The following is a 16,849-nucleotide window of genomic DNA, read 5'->3' on the forward strand; positions in this document are numbered from 1 at the left end:
AATTCCGTTTAGCACCAACAAACATATACATACTTATAAAATAATAATTTTCCACAATTATAATTAAATTGCACCACATGAGCATAATTCCAAATATCAATTAAACACCAATTAAATATAATTAATTACCCAAAATATTTTTAAAGGTGGGTCACTCACCTGGAGCACACAATTAATCCAAGATCCTCCATGGGACCAATTTCACGACTCACCCGTGCTCCTAGAACAACAACATTACACATCTCAAACAAATTAATATTTTATTCGGATAAATAATACCCGGTATCCGAGGGGTTAAACACAAACGTTAACCAAAATTGACGAGTAATATACCGAATCGAAGCTTGAGTGAGGAGGATCACAAATCCGGTCTCACTTCCCGGAGATCGGACCCGAAGTGGCTGGAATCTCGCTGGAAAGCTTTCGGGATTCAACTCTTCGATTCTCCCAAACCTCGCGAATTGGAGGAAAAGGACACCGAATTTGGATTCATGAGGTCGGAATTAGTAGAGAGGGACCAGCGGTGCAACTGGGTACTCATCAGAACAATGATTTCTGGCGAGCCGCGGCGATCACCGGCAACCGTCGCCGGCGGCGGCGCGTTCGGTGGCCGATGGCTGAGATTTTTGGGGGTTTTTTAGATCGAGGGAAGAGGGTTCCAAAGGGATCGGTGGTGAGGCAAACAGAGGCCGGACGGCGAAGAGATCTGGGTTTGAAGATTTTCGGCCCCTCGCCGGAAAATACTCCGATCCTAGCGCATCGGAGGTCCGATGGCCGTGACCCACGAGTGAAAGACCGGTCAGGCGCGTGTGGCTTGGGGTGGCCGAAAACTGGGCAAATTGGCTGTGGCCGGTGGTGGAGGGGAAAAATCGCCATCGCCGGAAAACGCTTCGATCCGGGCGCATCGCCGGTCGGTTGGTCGTGAGATTTAGGTGGTCAGTCGGAAATGGAGAGGCACTCCTGCCTGGCTGGCGCGTGTGGCCCTCCGGTGGCCAACCGGTGGTGGCCGGTCGTTTCTCTCTCTAGCTCTCTCTCTTCTCTCTCTACTTCTCTCTCCTTCCCCTCGTTTTGCCAAAATAAAAACCACCGTGGGTGAAACTGTTCACCCACGTGGACCTCTCAGATGGCGACACGTGGTATTTCACTGTTCATCGATTCAAAAATATTAAAATATTACGGTAGTCAGAAAACTTCACACGTCCATAACTTTTTAACCAGATGTCCAATTTAAGCGTGCCGCTAGTCTATGAACTAGTATCGACGAGTACTTTACAACCATACAAAAGTCAAAGCAAAATTCTACAACCATAAAAAGTCAACTCGGGCACCTTTTGGACAGTTTGGACCTCAACTTGTTTTGCTCATAACTTTCAAACCGTAGGTCCATTTTCGACGTGCTACTAGTCTACGAACTCGTGCCAACGTGTACTTCGTAACGGTACCTCAGTCAACTTAGAATTCCATCCAAGTCAAAAAGTCAACTTTTGACCCCTTGGGTCAACGGTCAACGGTCAACCTCGGTCAAAGTTGAAAAATTTCCGTTGTACTTTGGGATAAGGTGGTACAAACAGAGCACAAGCAGCAAGCTTGTGAAGCAGAGAAACGCCGCCGATACATGGGACAAGTAAGCTTGGTGGCACCGGCGGCAGCTTGGTTAATGGACTGGTGCGGCTGTGCGGTAGCAGCTCTTTATCTTTGTGAGGTGAAGGTGACGGCAAGCAGGAAGCCAGGAAGGGATAGGGAATCGAATAGGGGCTGGGCTGGGCTATTTTTTTGTTAGGGTTTAAAATCATATAAAAAATAAATTAATAAATAAATATATATATATATTAGGTCGGGTTCGGGTCGGGATTTGTATTCCCTAGGCCCGGTTCGGCCTCGATTCGGGTTTTAAATAGTAGGCACAAAATCGCCCCGCAACCCCGATTGATCGGGGAAAAACCGCCCCATTAAGGGCGGTGCACTGCGAGTTACGGTTTGTGTGGGTCAAATTGCCATTCCTATATTGTCTGAATTGAAAGCTTAGTCACAATTACATAACTATAAATATAAATGTATATAAATTGTCTGATGATTTATAAGGACGAATCTACCATTTGGGATAACAATGTCAACAAGGTGGGGTGGGGTCGATTTTTAAAATCCCATCCTCGTACTCATGGAAAATTTTTCATCCTGTCTCTATGATTTTTTCCGTTTTTTTAGAGGCAGGACGGGAGACGGGGATTTCCCAATCGGGAATGAGGCAATCCATTCCCTGCTCTACCACTCCTTTTTTTTTTTTTTTAACAATTGATATAATTTTTTTTGGGAGAAATTTATATAAAAAAATTTCTTTTATACATACAATTAGCTAACTTAAAAACTTCAGAGAAGAAAAAAAAAAGTAAAGAAAAGAAAAAATAAATATTAAATTTAATTACATAAATAAAATTATTAAAAATAAATAAATATATATATCGGACCGGATTCGGGTCGTTGTTATTCCCCTATCCTGACCTGATCTTGATTCAAGCTTTACAATTTTGTCCCGAATCTGTTCCACAATCTCAATTTTTCAAAAAAAAACCACCTCATTGAGGACGGTGCGCTGTGAATTTTGAATTATATGAAGCAAATTGTCATTCATAATTTGAGATTATAAAGCCATACAACTTCTACTCCTCCAATCTTTTTTTTGTACATAAAAACAAAAGTGATATAATATTGTAAATTTTACCATGCGGTATGATAATTAGTTGAAGGATAAAGTGTAAAAAAAAAATCATGATCTCTTTTTCTTATCTTAATATTGATTTCATTGTTTAAAGAATTGGGATTATAGGGATTGGCGTTATAGGAAACATGAAGCTTCCACTCCCAATGAAGATATTTAATGCAATATAATTTATACATTGGAAAACATTTTTTTTTTCTTTCTCTTACTGTCCCTTTTGGGAGAGAGAGCTTGGTTTAACATTCAAATAAACTATTGATTTTTAGAATCGAAAAGTCATTTCATATACTCATGGGAAACAAAAGTTATTTAATTATTAATGAAATGGAATAATAAAAGTGAAGATAAATTCAACTCCGGTGCGTAATCACAATTTAAATTTAAGATGGTGACAAAGTTCATTAATTTATTGATAGTATCGACCTTCCGAATACAAATTTGCTACGGAACATTAATTAACAGACAACGATATAGAATTCATAAGTAAAAGTTATCCTAAAGGGGGAACAATGTTCATAAGACATTTTTTTTATGCAAAAAAGAAAATTCAAACCATATAATAATATAATTGGGCACTTAAATAAAGTGGATAAAGATCTAATTAAACACTAGAAAAAAAGGTGGCAAAAAATTTTGGATATCTAAATAATATAATGGATTAATTTCATTTATCTGTTTTAAGGTTTAATTTAAATATCTCTATGGTTTTAAAACTATCATTTATCTCCCTTCAAATTTCTAATAATTTTCATTATGGTCCTCTATTATTTCATTCACACTTTTTAAAATAATTTTATCTACATCTTTATAAAAATATCAAATATAATTTTTAAAACTTAAATGATTAAATTAAATCTAATACAAACCTACATACAATATTCCCTCATAATAATAAAGCCTTTAAATCTATAAATCCATTGGTTAGTTTCGAGGTTGAGATGATTAACATGTGCCACGTGTCATTCCACATGTGTATTATTTTTTTTTGTTTTGGGCATGAAATTCCAGGTTGCAATTAGACAAATTTCAATTTTCCATCCGAAGAGGAATGAAAGTGTTGGAATCTATGGCCGCCACTTGAATGACTATGGTCCTAATCCAACGGCTAAACCTTCCACATTACGACAAAAACTTTCGTACCCCAATTGCTGTTTTCTATCATTCCCTTATTTCAAAACAAATATCTAATCTCTCATATGACATTTATATCCTTTTTAGTTAGAATATTTTTATATTTCTTTCAACTTTTTAAAGTTGTTTTTTGTGTTTTTCTGAAAAATTATAGAAGTGCCCTTTTATTTTATTTTATTTATTTCTTATGATATTACCATTTTGGTACATAATTTATTGGAATTTTTTATTTGAGAATATGTAAATTATTTCATTCTTAAATAAACAAGATTTCTAGAATAGATAAAATAGGATACCATACAATGAACGATAGTAATAATGCAAATTAGATGACAATTTTCTCTATAATAGCAATTTCATTTCAATAAGTGCTATATATCTATATATATAAACCATAGCTAGCCTTTGCAATTTTCATATTATCTAATTTATTTGTCAATGAAGAATGTCACATGCATGAAAATTTGCAAGAAGTTTTTAATTATTGATTATAGTTACGTTAAAATTTCTTAAAAATTGTGTAACAATGAGTAATACCACAACATAACCGAAACCAAAAATAAGGTTCAATCATTTTTTTAAATGGAAAAAACGTGTAAAATCTGCAGCCACACGTAAAGGGTATTGATGTAATTTTAGAGTATCTAAGAATTAATAAATTAGATTTTTTTTGTTTTTGTTTAATCATCACTAATAAATTAGATTAAAATATATTATTGAGGGAGGAAAACACAGACAGTGGAAACGACACGGCACCAAGTAATGGAGCCCACGCAAGAAGCTCAGGGCCAAACTGCTAAATTCCAACAGTATATTCCACGTCACTGCCAAATTAAAGTAATTTTTTCCCGCCGGATTTTAAAATTCCAAATTAACGTTCCTAAGCCGCTAATCATTTACAAGCCGACAAACTTCGGTACCGTCTTTCCTCTGTCGGCTTCCCTCTGTAATTTTCCATTTTACCAACCGTTTCTGCTCGGCTCGGCTTTGATTGAGCCGAAGCCGAATTTCGACTTTCAAGCTTACCAAGATTTACTGTAAATTAGTATTTTATTCACCAAACCGGTGCGTATCTCACACGCAAACTAAATTTACGAATTCAGTAAGATAAGTACCAATTTTATTTACTAACTGAGATGTGGTTTTTTTCTATTTGTCTTGTTTAAACATTTACTTATCAATATTTGTTTATATTAATTATTTATCTTGCCTATTTGATAATAGTCATTAATGATTATTTTTTAGTTTTAAACCCTAATAATTAAATTTTGTCGCATTCCACACCTGATTAATTAGACAAATAGATTTACTTTTTGATTTTTTTTTAACTAAATAAAAAAGTATCACATCATTTTACCAAATTATTTTGTAAATAAATTTGATGCCAACTTGTTTAGCAATGTGTTAAAAATTAAACATTTTGTTGTAAATTTCTTGGGTCATGTTCCCATTTTTTGTTTTTGAAGAAATTGTTTATCAAAGATTTTCTATTAGATGGCGGAAAATTACTTTTTCAAACGGTGCGACACTTAGCATTGATAAGAGCTAGCTGATAATAATACTTATTTTTGAAAGGTGATGATATAGAACAAATTTCAGCTATCTCTTTTTTTTTTCTTTTTTTTTTTATAATTTTGATTTTTTAATAAATTGGGGAAGGGATTTTAATACTGTATCTTAAACCGAAGACTTGGAGGTTATCATGGGGTGAATATCGTTCCCGATAGGAATAAAAAAGGACGAATTGAAATATCAATTGATGAGACTTCAAAAATAAGGTGATAAAATTTAACACACAGCATTTAAAAAAAAAAAAAAAAAAAAAAAAAAAAAAAGAAGAAGAATTTAATAGTACATTTTAAAACCCATACAGAATTATTTGTAACTATCCAAATTAGAAGTCGGTACGGAATGCTGGTAGGTGGGAGCTCTTGTTAACATTTAAAGCCCATCTCTAGAATACATACACGACTTTTTCACCTCCTTCTTGATATTTCATATCAATAACCAATGTCCATTCCACAAGCATGACAATCTTTAATACAAAAAGACATAATTTATGGGTTCACAAATTAAGAGTAATCAAATTAATCAGACCTGTTTTCTGACTCTCTCTTAGTTTTTTTTTTTTTTTTTTTGGTGAATCAGACCTGTTTTCTGATTCAGATTCCTTATTAATCACTTTCATATAATTATTCTTCCATGCACTATATATTATATAAATATATATATATATATATATATTGATTATGAATGTATTTTTGTCTTTATGCAATCAATTAAACTTCAATTATTTCGTTGATGAGAAAATGACAAACTTTGCATGGAGTTTTCACCGGCGCATGCAGCTGAAGATGAGCATTATATATATTAAGCCAAGTTCATGCAGCTCACAAAATAAATACATCATGCACACGGATGATCCAAAATTAAAGATTAAAATATTTTGCTGAGAAAAACAACAAACAAGTAGGGGATCCATAATGGGTATATGCCCTAGCCCTAAGCTCATCAATTCTTGGAATGCCAAAACTCTTTAGTATATAGACTCATTCACCCCCTTCACCAAAACCATCCCTCATATTAAAGCCAAAGTTTCTATTCCACTTCCTCAACTTTCTCTCACTTTTTAATCCAACTACGTATCTGAAACCCTAATTACTAGAGAGCTAGCTAGTGCTATAAATCAATCGATAATGGCTGGACCTGAGCTCACAAAAGCTGCTCTTCCAACCACCACCACCATGGCCCAAACAACTCGGCCGGCGGCGGTTCGGAGATTTGTCGGTGTCCGGCAAAGGCCGTCCGGGAGATGGGTAGCGGAGATCAAGGACTCATCTCAACGAGTTAGGCTTTGGCTTGGGACTTACGATACTCCTGAGGAAGCAGCAAGAGCCTATGATGAAGCTGCGAGAGCCCTTCGGGGTTCGAATGCTCGAACCAACTTCGCGGCGACTACTTCATCGGTTAATCCCAATTCGAACCCGTTGGTTTCGACACCTTGCATGAATAATGATGGAACAATTGCAGGGTCGGGATCCGATGGCCGCCATGGATTAATGAGCTTCTCTTCCTTGAAGGCAAAACTAAGCAAGAATCTTCAAAGCATCATGGCTAGGACAAGTGAGAATAACAAGTCCTCAAAAAGCAGGGTGAGTGACCACTTCACTTTTGCGAGTATATTTCACTTTAGAAAATACCAATACCAAAACCCATTAATGGATCATATGAGGAACATGAACATAGATCATAAAGCGGTGCAACCAAGTATAATTGTGCCTTCCCATTTGGATCAAACTAGTGAGCCTTGTTCTTGGGAAAGCTCTAGTGTTTCGGATTGTAGTACGGAGTGGGTAGGGTTCCGGCAACCGGGGTTTGATTCCGACGGTTCGGATATCGGTGAAGGGTTCGTGGATCATCAAATGATGGGGTGGATGGATAGCCCGGAGATGAGTAGTAGTATAAGCAATAACAGCTCTGAAATGGGTTCAAGGAGTAAGAGGTTTAAAGTGTCTTCTTCTGTGGTGGTGCCTCCAACTTTTAGTGAATCTCCATATGATGGTCATGAAATTAATTGAATAATAATGAAATAGAATTAATGTTTAAATTAAATATGTCTGGTGTATAAAACTTCTATATATAAGAAAAGGTTGAGAAGTCGGCTATATATATAAGAAGTTTGCTGCTAGAAGTTGCTTTTTTTCCCCCTTTTTTTTTCATTTTTTATTTTTATTTTTTCAGTTCATGATGATATATGTTATCAAGGGGGTTAGAGTTCTCCCAATAAATAAATAAAGTCCAGTCCATGTACAGCCACAAAGAGAGATCTAGAGAGAGAGAGAGTGTAAAGTTTGGGAATTTGAATAAGAAAACCGAGTTCGGTTTGTTTGCAACTCTGTACTGAATTCCAAATTATTAGATACATATATACATACATAACAACTAAGTCTTGATTTCTTATGTGTGTATGTTATTTGGAAGGATATATGTTTTCTATCGTGATTCCAAGCTCATCATGACCTCGGTTCAAACCACCATCCCATGTAGCTTAAAATATATTTACTTATTGAACAGAGCACTTACATATCTATGTAGTGAAAAATGAAAGCTAGCCATCTATGTCTTCTTGATATTGTTTTTCTTTCATGGTTTTAGCTTTCTGTGAATTAGGAGTGCATGTTTTATGGCATGTTACATGTTCAAAAGTATGAGGTGATCTATTTGGTGGTTTTGAAATTGAAAGATGAATTATTTTTGATATTTTTGTACAAAACCGCCTACCATGAAACAATTTTGGATTACCAAATAATAATGGAGTATATTTTGTATTTCAAAAAAGTAATAATTGAGCATATTCCTTTTTTTTTTTTTTTAATATTTCTATGTTTCACCTGTATTATGATTGGCTATTATTGTTGTGAAACTAATTAAAGACCAATAGGATGTATGTATATATATATATATATATATATAAATTAGTATCAAATAAAGTCTATTTTACTTTATTAAACAAAAATCTACTATTGATGATTATTAGATCACATTAAAAATTATATTTTAAAAATTTAAAATGATCAAATGGGTTTATAGTGACATAATAAAACCCTATATATGTAGGAAAAATAAACTATGTCAGGACTAGATAATTAAAAAATGTAATTTTAAATCTTAACCTTTAATATAATCCGATGATTGAAAAAGAAAATTTTCATTTTAATTCTCATATTAAAAATCTTATTTAAGCCTAATTAATATCACTACTAGAATCGTATTAATAAATGACGCAACAAATACGTCGCACAAAATAAACAACGACGTATCGCACAGTATCGCCTAACGTCCTGTCGCTAAATCCATAAGACAACAAACAACGCAATATGAGAGTCGTCTATATTTTAGCAACGCATTCTATCAATCCACTTAGAGCGACCTTCACCATAATGTTCCTAAAAACATATTAGCGACTGTTTCATATAGCGTCGCTAAATATATTAGTCGCTAATGAGTCGCATATTTAGCGATACATTAATAGAGTCGCCTATTTAGCGACGTATTAATAGAGTCGCATATTTAGAGACGAGTAAACTATGTAGCGACGCATTAATAGAGTCGTATATTTAGCGATACATCGACACTTTTAACAATGCATTATTTGTTAATGCATCGCCCTTTTTTTCTTTAATTTTTTTAAATTTTGTGAAAAGTGATTAAAATAGTAAAAATATAAAAATAATTAAAATACAAAAAAATGAAAACTAGCTTAATCCAAAATAATTAGAATACAAAAATTTAAAATAAATATTTTATCATAACAAATTAATTATCAAATAAATTAAATATCATCTCATTGACATATTTTTACATAATTTGTAAACTATTGTATTTTTCATAACAAATTTAATATTAATTAAACTTCCATGAATGCATACTCATTGATATGGAAGTTGATGTCTTCTTGTTGACGATATTACACCCTTATACTACATATGGAAAAATTAAAAAAGTTATTGACACTTATGCAAAATAAATAAAATATTAATCATTATTAAATTTGTAATTTAGTAAATGAAAATTTAAAGAATATTACCAATGTTCTTAAAATTTGGCAAGACACATTTCTCCCCTCACAGTCATTACAAACATAATCACTCTCACATTTATCCTCATTATTATTTTCATCGATACTTGACAACTATATGACAAATGGATTGTAAGCCATTGTAGTATCTCCAAGAACATCTTCTTCAACAAAAGTACAATGTTGTGGTGAAGTTAAAACAATAGACCATCTTGAATCAAGTTGATCTTCAACGTAAAATACTTGTTGAACTTAGCAAAACAATGTCAAGCAATATCACAAACAAAATTTCTACAAAAGTAAGATTAATAAAACCCAACGAACCTAACCTGCAGTTAAAATGAAAAAAAAAAAAAAAAAAAAAAAACCACCTCATGTCTCCGCCAACCACAAGGAAAAAAGAAACCCATCTAAACGATGGAGACAAAGAAAGAAGAAACCCAGAAAATCACAAGGACGACATAGAAAAATCTAGCTTACCGACCGACGACACGTAGGCAAATGAAAAATGAAACCTGAAATATATCACTCTTCAAGTCTCTTTTAGATTGCTTCCAAATCTAATATCTATTAGGTAGTGTACTTGATGTAGTTTTAAAAAAGAAAAAGGATTCAAAGAAGTGCGTAAAAATTTTAAAACAAGCCAAAAATTTTCAAAAAATGGCAAAAACGCACATTTTCTCCCAATTGCATTTTTTTTCTTTGATTAATTTTTTATTTTTCATCTACAAATAAAAACTGAAAATATTTTTTAAAAATACGAAGCAAAATATCGAATATTGTTGTTTATTTTTCTATTTTTCAAGTATACCTTTATTCTTTATAAAATTTGCATGTCTTTAAAAATTTTTGGTTTTTTTAATTGAGAGAATAGGCAAAGCATTCTCTTCAAGAAGAGTCGCATGTTCTTAAATTGTGGGATCAAGTGACGCATTATGGTCGAAAAGAATTGCCTGTTTTATTTTTTATATTTTTTTATAATCTTTAAATAATTTTTTAATTGTTCATCTACAAATATATTCATGTAGCAATCCAATGAACATAAATTCCATTAATATAAAAATAGAAAATAGTTTTGTCAATGCTCTTCTCAGTTATTCACATATATGTGTATAGACGAGACACAAAATATCTCAAGACCTAATTTGAGATAGGGTACCGAATATAGAAGTCTAATTCAACAAGCATTTATTGACTAATTTATCTACATAAGTATGTTAAATGAGCTTAACTTTCATGTGTTTGTGGTCAATGATAGTTTATTTGTTTTTAAAAATTGAAAGTCTATTAAATAGCTTTTTTAAAACAAAAAAAAATTGAAGGAACAGGCAACGCAATTCCATTAAAACGCGTCGCCTATTCCATGTTTTTTTTTTTTAATCTTTAATTAGTATTGTTGATTGCTCATCTACAAACTAAAAAAAAAAAAAAGCATATTTGCAAAATTAAAAAATTACTAAAAACAACTTTCAAATTGGAAAAAAAATTAAAAATTGGTTGGGTGAAACGGCGACGCAGTTGTTGACAAATGCATCACTTTTTCGTCTATTTAGGGACTCAAGTCATTTGGCCGGGTGATGTGGTGATTGTTTGAGAGTGTAAGAGCGTCTTAGGTTCAATTCTTGGCATGGTCCTATTTTGATTTTATTTTTCTTATGGGTTTCTAAATGTTTAAACAAAAAAATTGAAAAAAAAAAGAAAAAAGAAAAGAAAAGGAGATGCATTTGTTGAAGAATGCGTCTTCTTTTCATATACTTGGCAACGCAGTCTTAAAATAATACGTCGCCTAATACTATGTTAGCTAGTTCTTGTTATATTATTACATCCAAGTCATTTGGCCTGGTGGTGTGGTGTTTCTTTGAGAGTGTAGCAGGTCCTAAGTTCAATTCTTGACATGATCCTATTTTGATTTTATTTTTTTTATGGGTTTCTAAATGTTTAAACAAAAAAATTGAAAAAAAAAAAAGAAAAGAAAAGGCGATGCATTTTTTGAAGAATACGTTGCCTTTTCATCTATTTGGCGACTCTTTCTTAAAAGAACGCATCGCCTAAAACTATATTACCTAGTTCTGATTATATTATTACATCTAAGTCATTTGGTTTAGTAGTGTGGTGATTCCTGGAGAGTGTATGAGGTCTTGGGTTCAATTCTTGGCATGGCCCTATCTGATTTTTTTTTCTTTTTTTATGGGTTTGTACATGTTTAAAAGAACCTAAAAAAAAAAAAAACTAAAAAAAAAAGAGAACAGGCGACGCATAATCTAAATAGTGCGTCGCCTGTTAACTATATATATATATATATAATTTAGTTTTGGCGCTCTAATATTTTTACTTGTTATTTGTTATTGAAATAAAATTAGATTGATTAAAAGAACTATAAAAAAATGTGAGGAGAGAACAGGCAATACACAATCTAAATAGTACATCGCCTGTTAACTATATATATATATATATAAAAGAAAATAGCTCAGTTTTGGCGCTTTAATATTTTTACTAGTTATTTATTGTTGAAATAAAATTAGATCAATTAAAAGAACTAAAAAAAAAAGAAGGTGAGGAGATAACAGGCGACGCATAATCTAAATAGTGCGTCACCTTTTAACTATATATTTAAAAAACAAATCTCAGTTTTGTTACTCTAATATTTTTACTTGTTATTTATTGAAGAAATAAAATTAGATTGTTTAAAAAAACTTAAAAAAAAATTAAAAAGTAAAAGGAAGGTAATAGGCGACGCACAATCTAAATAGTGCATCGCCTATTACCTCTATTCAAAAAAAAAAAAAAAAAAAACAAAACAAAAACAAAAAAACCAGTTTCATTATGTTGCTCTAATATTTTTACTGGTTATTTGTAGTTGAAACAAAAGAATACTATTTAAGAGATTTGCAAGAATAAGCTATACAAGAAAAATTATATAATTGAACAACAACTTTGTATAATTAAATTTTATTATTATGTAGACATAGATTAGTGGTTGGTATTCATTTTTAATGAGTAGCATTTAAACGTACAATATAATTCAGATAAAATATACAAGCAGTATTAATGGCGACTCTGGTCAGCCCCACATTCAGTAACCCTTAACGGATGTGTCGCGTGTTTTTTGTTTTTAGCGACCTTTTGAGATCGACAGTTTTTGGATGCGTCGTATATTTATTGAAATTTTACTGACACATTAACCTCAGAGTTGCGGTTTTGTTTTTTCAGACACATTTGTTTTGTAGCGTCACTAAGTGAGTGTCGCTAGATATCAATTTTCACGTAGTGTATGTATATACATATAAGTCCGACGTTACTATTGTTTATACTTATTTAAGTCTAATTAATTTTTATATACATATAAGTCCGACGTTACTATTGTTTATATAGTTGTATAACATTGTGTATATATATTTATATGTATGATAATTTTATGGTGCCTGACGTTACTATTGTTTATATAGTTGTATAACATTGTGTATATATATATATATATATATATGATAATTTTATGGTGCATATGTCCATAAAATATGACGTTTTCCTAAAAAATCATTGTCTTTGTGTAATAGTAATCGTTGTTTTTTATGGGATCCAATAATTAAGAAATGTAATTTTAAATTTTAATATTTAATGAGATTCAATGGCTGAAAAAGAAAAATCTTATGTTAGCTCTCATATTAAAATTTTTTATTTGAGTATGATTCACATATATATATATACACACACATATAAGTCCAACATTACTATTGTTTATATAGTTATACAATATTATATATATGTGTATATATATATATATGATAATTGTATGATGTAAATGTCCACAAAAAATGATAGTTTTCTAAAAAATCATCGTTTTTGTGTAATAATAAGTGTCGCTTTTGAAGACGTCCACACATTAAAAAATTACAAAAATTTACACCATAAAACTATTTTCTATGCATATATAGTTGATCAATCTGTGAAAATTGAATTTGAGTGACAAATAACCTAGCTAGTTAATTAAGCAAAGCCAAAAATAATAATAATAATAATAATTAATGTCATCTTTTTACAACTTAACCTATCTTGTAATTGGTTTTAGAATCAGAATAATGTTTTATAGTTCGTGGCCAAATTAACAACCACTAAGCTGTTCATACATAGGGAGATATTAAATGTTTATGTGTAGATATGCCAGTTGCCACTATGGAAAATATTGGATGTGGAATGGAAGACCATCTTCCTAGGTCTGCCAACTTTGTGGTCATGTAGAAATTTGGCTTTTTTGTTTTTTTATTTTTATTTTTTTCTTTTTTGGGGGCCCGTGCGGGGGTGGGGTGGCGCCGGTCCCCTTTGATGCATATATATATATGTGGGGCATATAAAAACCATATAATTTATTGTTATCTATTATAATGAATTAGAGTCAATATAAGCTAAGTATTGATAGTTAAAATAATTTAATGCAACACTTACTCAAATATACATATAGACACAATATATATTGTGATATAAACTGATATTAATATTTTGTTATATGGTATATAAACCATCCTTATCATATTGTTCTGTTTTCTGTTAAATTAATCAAATTCCAATAAAAGGAAAAAAAGAAAAGGCAATCTCCATATTTATATATTACTTATTGAATTTTCAACTAATTCAATTTTTTTCAGATAATCATTCACATTTAAAACCAAAATCAATTTTATTTCTTTTTTCTTTTTTGGACTAAAAAAATATTTTCAATATGAAAGAAGATCATCATCACTAATAAGTTTCTAGCGCTCTCCTAATTAGGAGGAAGAGATATATTCATAGGTTACTTTTAGCCAATGTAGAAAATTTTGAAACCGAAGAAATAGAAGGTTTAAAATATAAAATATTTATAAAAAGAATATTCAAAAGAATCAAATATCAATAAAAATTGATAAAAATGATGAAAATTAATGAAAATTTATTTAAAAAGTATAAATTTTTATTAAAATTTTAGTATTAACTTATTTAATTAATTAATTATTAAATTGACCATAAAATTACTATAATATATAATTAATATTATATTTCTCTTAATTAAATGTTAATAATCATAAATAAACTATTATAAATAAAAATATATAAAAAATTATTTATTAATTAAGATATATAAAACAATTATTATAATTATATTATATTTTATAAATATTATCTCAATACCATATAAAACTTGTATGTGGTTGATAATTAGTGATCTTTTTCTCATTTTCAACTTGAATTCTAAAATGTGATAAGTACTTATTATAAAATGTATTTCTTTGATAATTTTGCATGGATTATTATTATGTTAGCCATATGAACTATGTATTAACTGTGAGTGTTATTGATAATAATCATTATATGATATTAATGAAAATGAACTATGTATTAACTGTGAGTGTTATTGATAATAATCATTATATGATATTAATGAAAATAATATTAACATTGATTTTTCATGATACTGTATTTATGTGTTATTATTTTATTATTTTCTATTTCTATATATTCAACTATTAATTTGTATTTGTGAGATTCTAATAAATCATCTCCATACCAAATATTCAACAATATATATATATATATATATATTATCAATGAATAAAATCTATTAAAATTATTTAATATAATTTACATTATTTTGCTTATATCAATAAATATTTGGAAGGCAATTAAAAGTTAAAAAAAAGCTATTGATAGAATTAAGTTGATAAAAAGTTTTACTAAACATCATAATATTTACAAATATTTTGAATAAAAAAATTAAAAAAATTAAAAAATTAAATTTTATAGATATTTTCAAAGTTTTATAAAAATTTTCATAAAAATTATAGATTTTTTTAACCATTTATTGTATTCAATTAAAATTTAAAAAACTTTTATAAAATTTTCTAAAATTTAATATTTGGGTCTATTTAATACAGATTTTTAAAGACTCTATAAAAGTTTAAGGGTATTCAGTATTTATTTTTAAAAACTTTTTAAAAATATATAAAAATGTAAAGGTATTCAATTAAAACTTTTTAAAAGTATATAAAAGTTATGCAGTATTTAAAATGTCAATAACTTTTATTAATTTTTAAAATTCTAGATTTTTACTGACTTTTAAGTAAAATATAGAACTAATTTTTTAAAAAAATTCTCCACTTATTTATTCCAAAATTTTTGAAAACTTTTAAAATAACTTCAATAGAAATAATCCTAAAGCTATTTTTGCAGCTTCTATTTCTCCTAATTGGAAAAACAAAACTTTTGTACTTCCAAATTATGCATAGGTCATTGCCTACTTCTTCATAAAAAAAAAATTAAATAAATAAATAAATAAATTATTAGATTGTTAATTTATATATAAATTGGAGTGATATGTGAAGAAAATAATGGATTTACATCTTATCATATGACTATCTTTTTACTAATTTATGTAAACATATGTTGGTTCCACTTTTGTTAAAATAATGTATAGTTTTGGTAATATAGAATCCAATATGAAAAGAATGATTTTTTCACATTTATCCAATATTTGTCATTTTTCATATGTTTATTAATCTTGTTTTTAATAATGTATAAGTTTAACTTGAAAAACGATTGAGATGTGCACAAATTTTTTATTTTTCAAACCATGCTCTTAGGTAAGAGCAACTCAAATGGTAATGTAAATTGTTGCATATGTGATATAAAAATTACATCGTTCAAATTTAGATTGCAAAAATATATAGTCGATTTTAAAATTGTTATCCAATAGTAGTATGGAAAAGACTATTCATGGATATAATTGATTACATTTATTTTATAAAGTTTTTCCTTTTTTGGAAAAAATGATTTTTTTAGGAAAATTTTACTTTTAGAGAAAATTTTAAAATTTTTGACAAACCTTTCAAAAGTAAGAGTTACCTTGATAATGTTTTTTTTTTTTTACTATATTAGTTTGACAAAGTATTTAGATATATCTATTAAAGAGATTTTTTATAGAGTAACAGCCTATTTTTTTGTTGGGATAAAAAAAAAATAGTAATAGATATAACAATTGGAGATGTTTTAACTTGTCAGCTTCTTTATTCCAAGGTATAAGAGAAAAATTACAGTTAATAAAATTAATTATATATATAATAGTCTCTTATTAAGAATTTTTTATTTAGTTAATGAGCATTGCTTACATGCTAAAAGTTTTACTCTTAAATAGAATAATAATTAATATTTGAATCCAAACTTAAAACCTTAGATAGAAAGTTGCAATCTTTAACATTTTACATGTAATCTTATCTTACTTGTTAAGATAAAAAATAAAAAATCTATTATAAGAGAATTCTTCTATGTATATATATATATATAAGAACTGTGTTCTAATTTATTATAGAAGACATAATGATATGGATAGTAAAAAAGGACATATTGATTAATTTATTTGGTTTTACATGTTAATTCTTCTTAAAAAATAACAATCCCCT

At 29.6% G+C, this 16,849-nt stretch overlaps 1 protein-coding gene across 1 annotated transcript; it reads left to right on the forward strand.

The window, feature by feature from the left end:
- Nucleotides 1-6,362: 6,362 nt before the first annotated feature.
- Nucleotides 6,363-7,544, forward strand: LOC107433390 (ethylene-responsive transcription factor ERN3). Its single transcript, XM_016044685.3, has one exon. The coding sequence runs from the start codon at nucleotides 6,544-6,546 to the stop codon at nucleotides 7,423-7,425; it is 882 nt and encodes a 293-aa protein (XP_015900171.2). The 5' UTR covers nucleotides 6,363-6,543; the 3' UTR covers nucleotides 7,426-7,544.
- The last annotated feature ends 9,305 nt before the right edge of the window (nucleotides 7,545-16,849 follow it).

The sequence above is a fragment of the Ziziphus jujuba genome, chromosome 3, assembly GCF_031755915.1.
Source record: "Ziziphus jujuba cultivar Dongzao chromosome 3, ASM3175591v1".
NCBI lineage: Eukaryota > Viridiplantae > Streptophyta > Magnoliopsida > Rosales > Rhamnaceae > Ziziphus > Ziziphus jujuba.

What these genes read in the sequence shown, in the direction of transcription:
- LOC107433390 (XM_016044685.3), top strand. Translation starts at nt 6,544, where the DNA reads ATGGCTGGACCTGAGCTCACAAAAGCTGCTCTTCCAACCACCACCACC.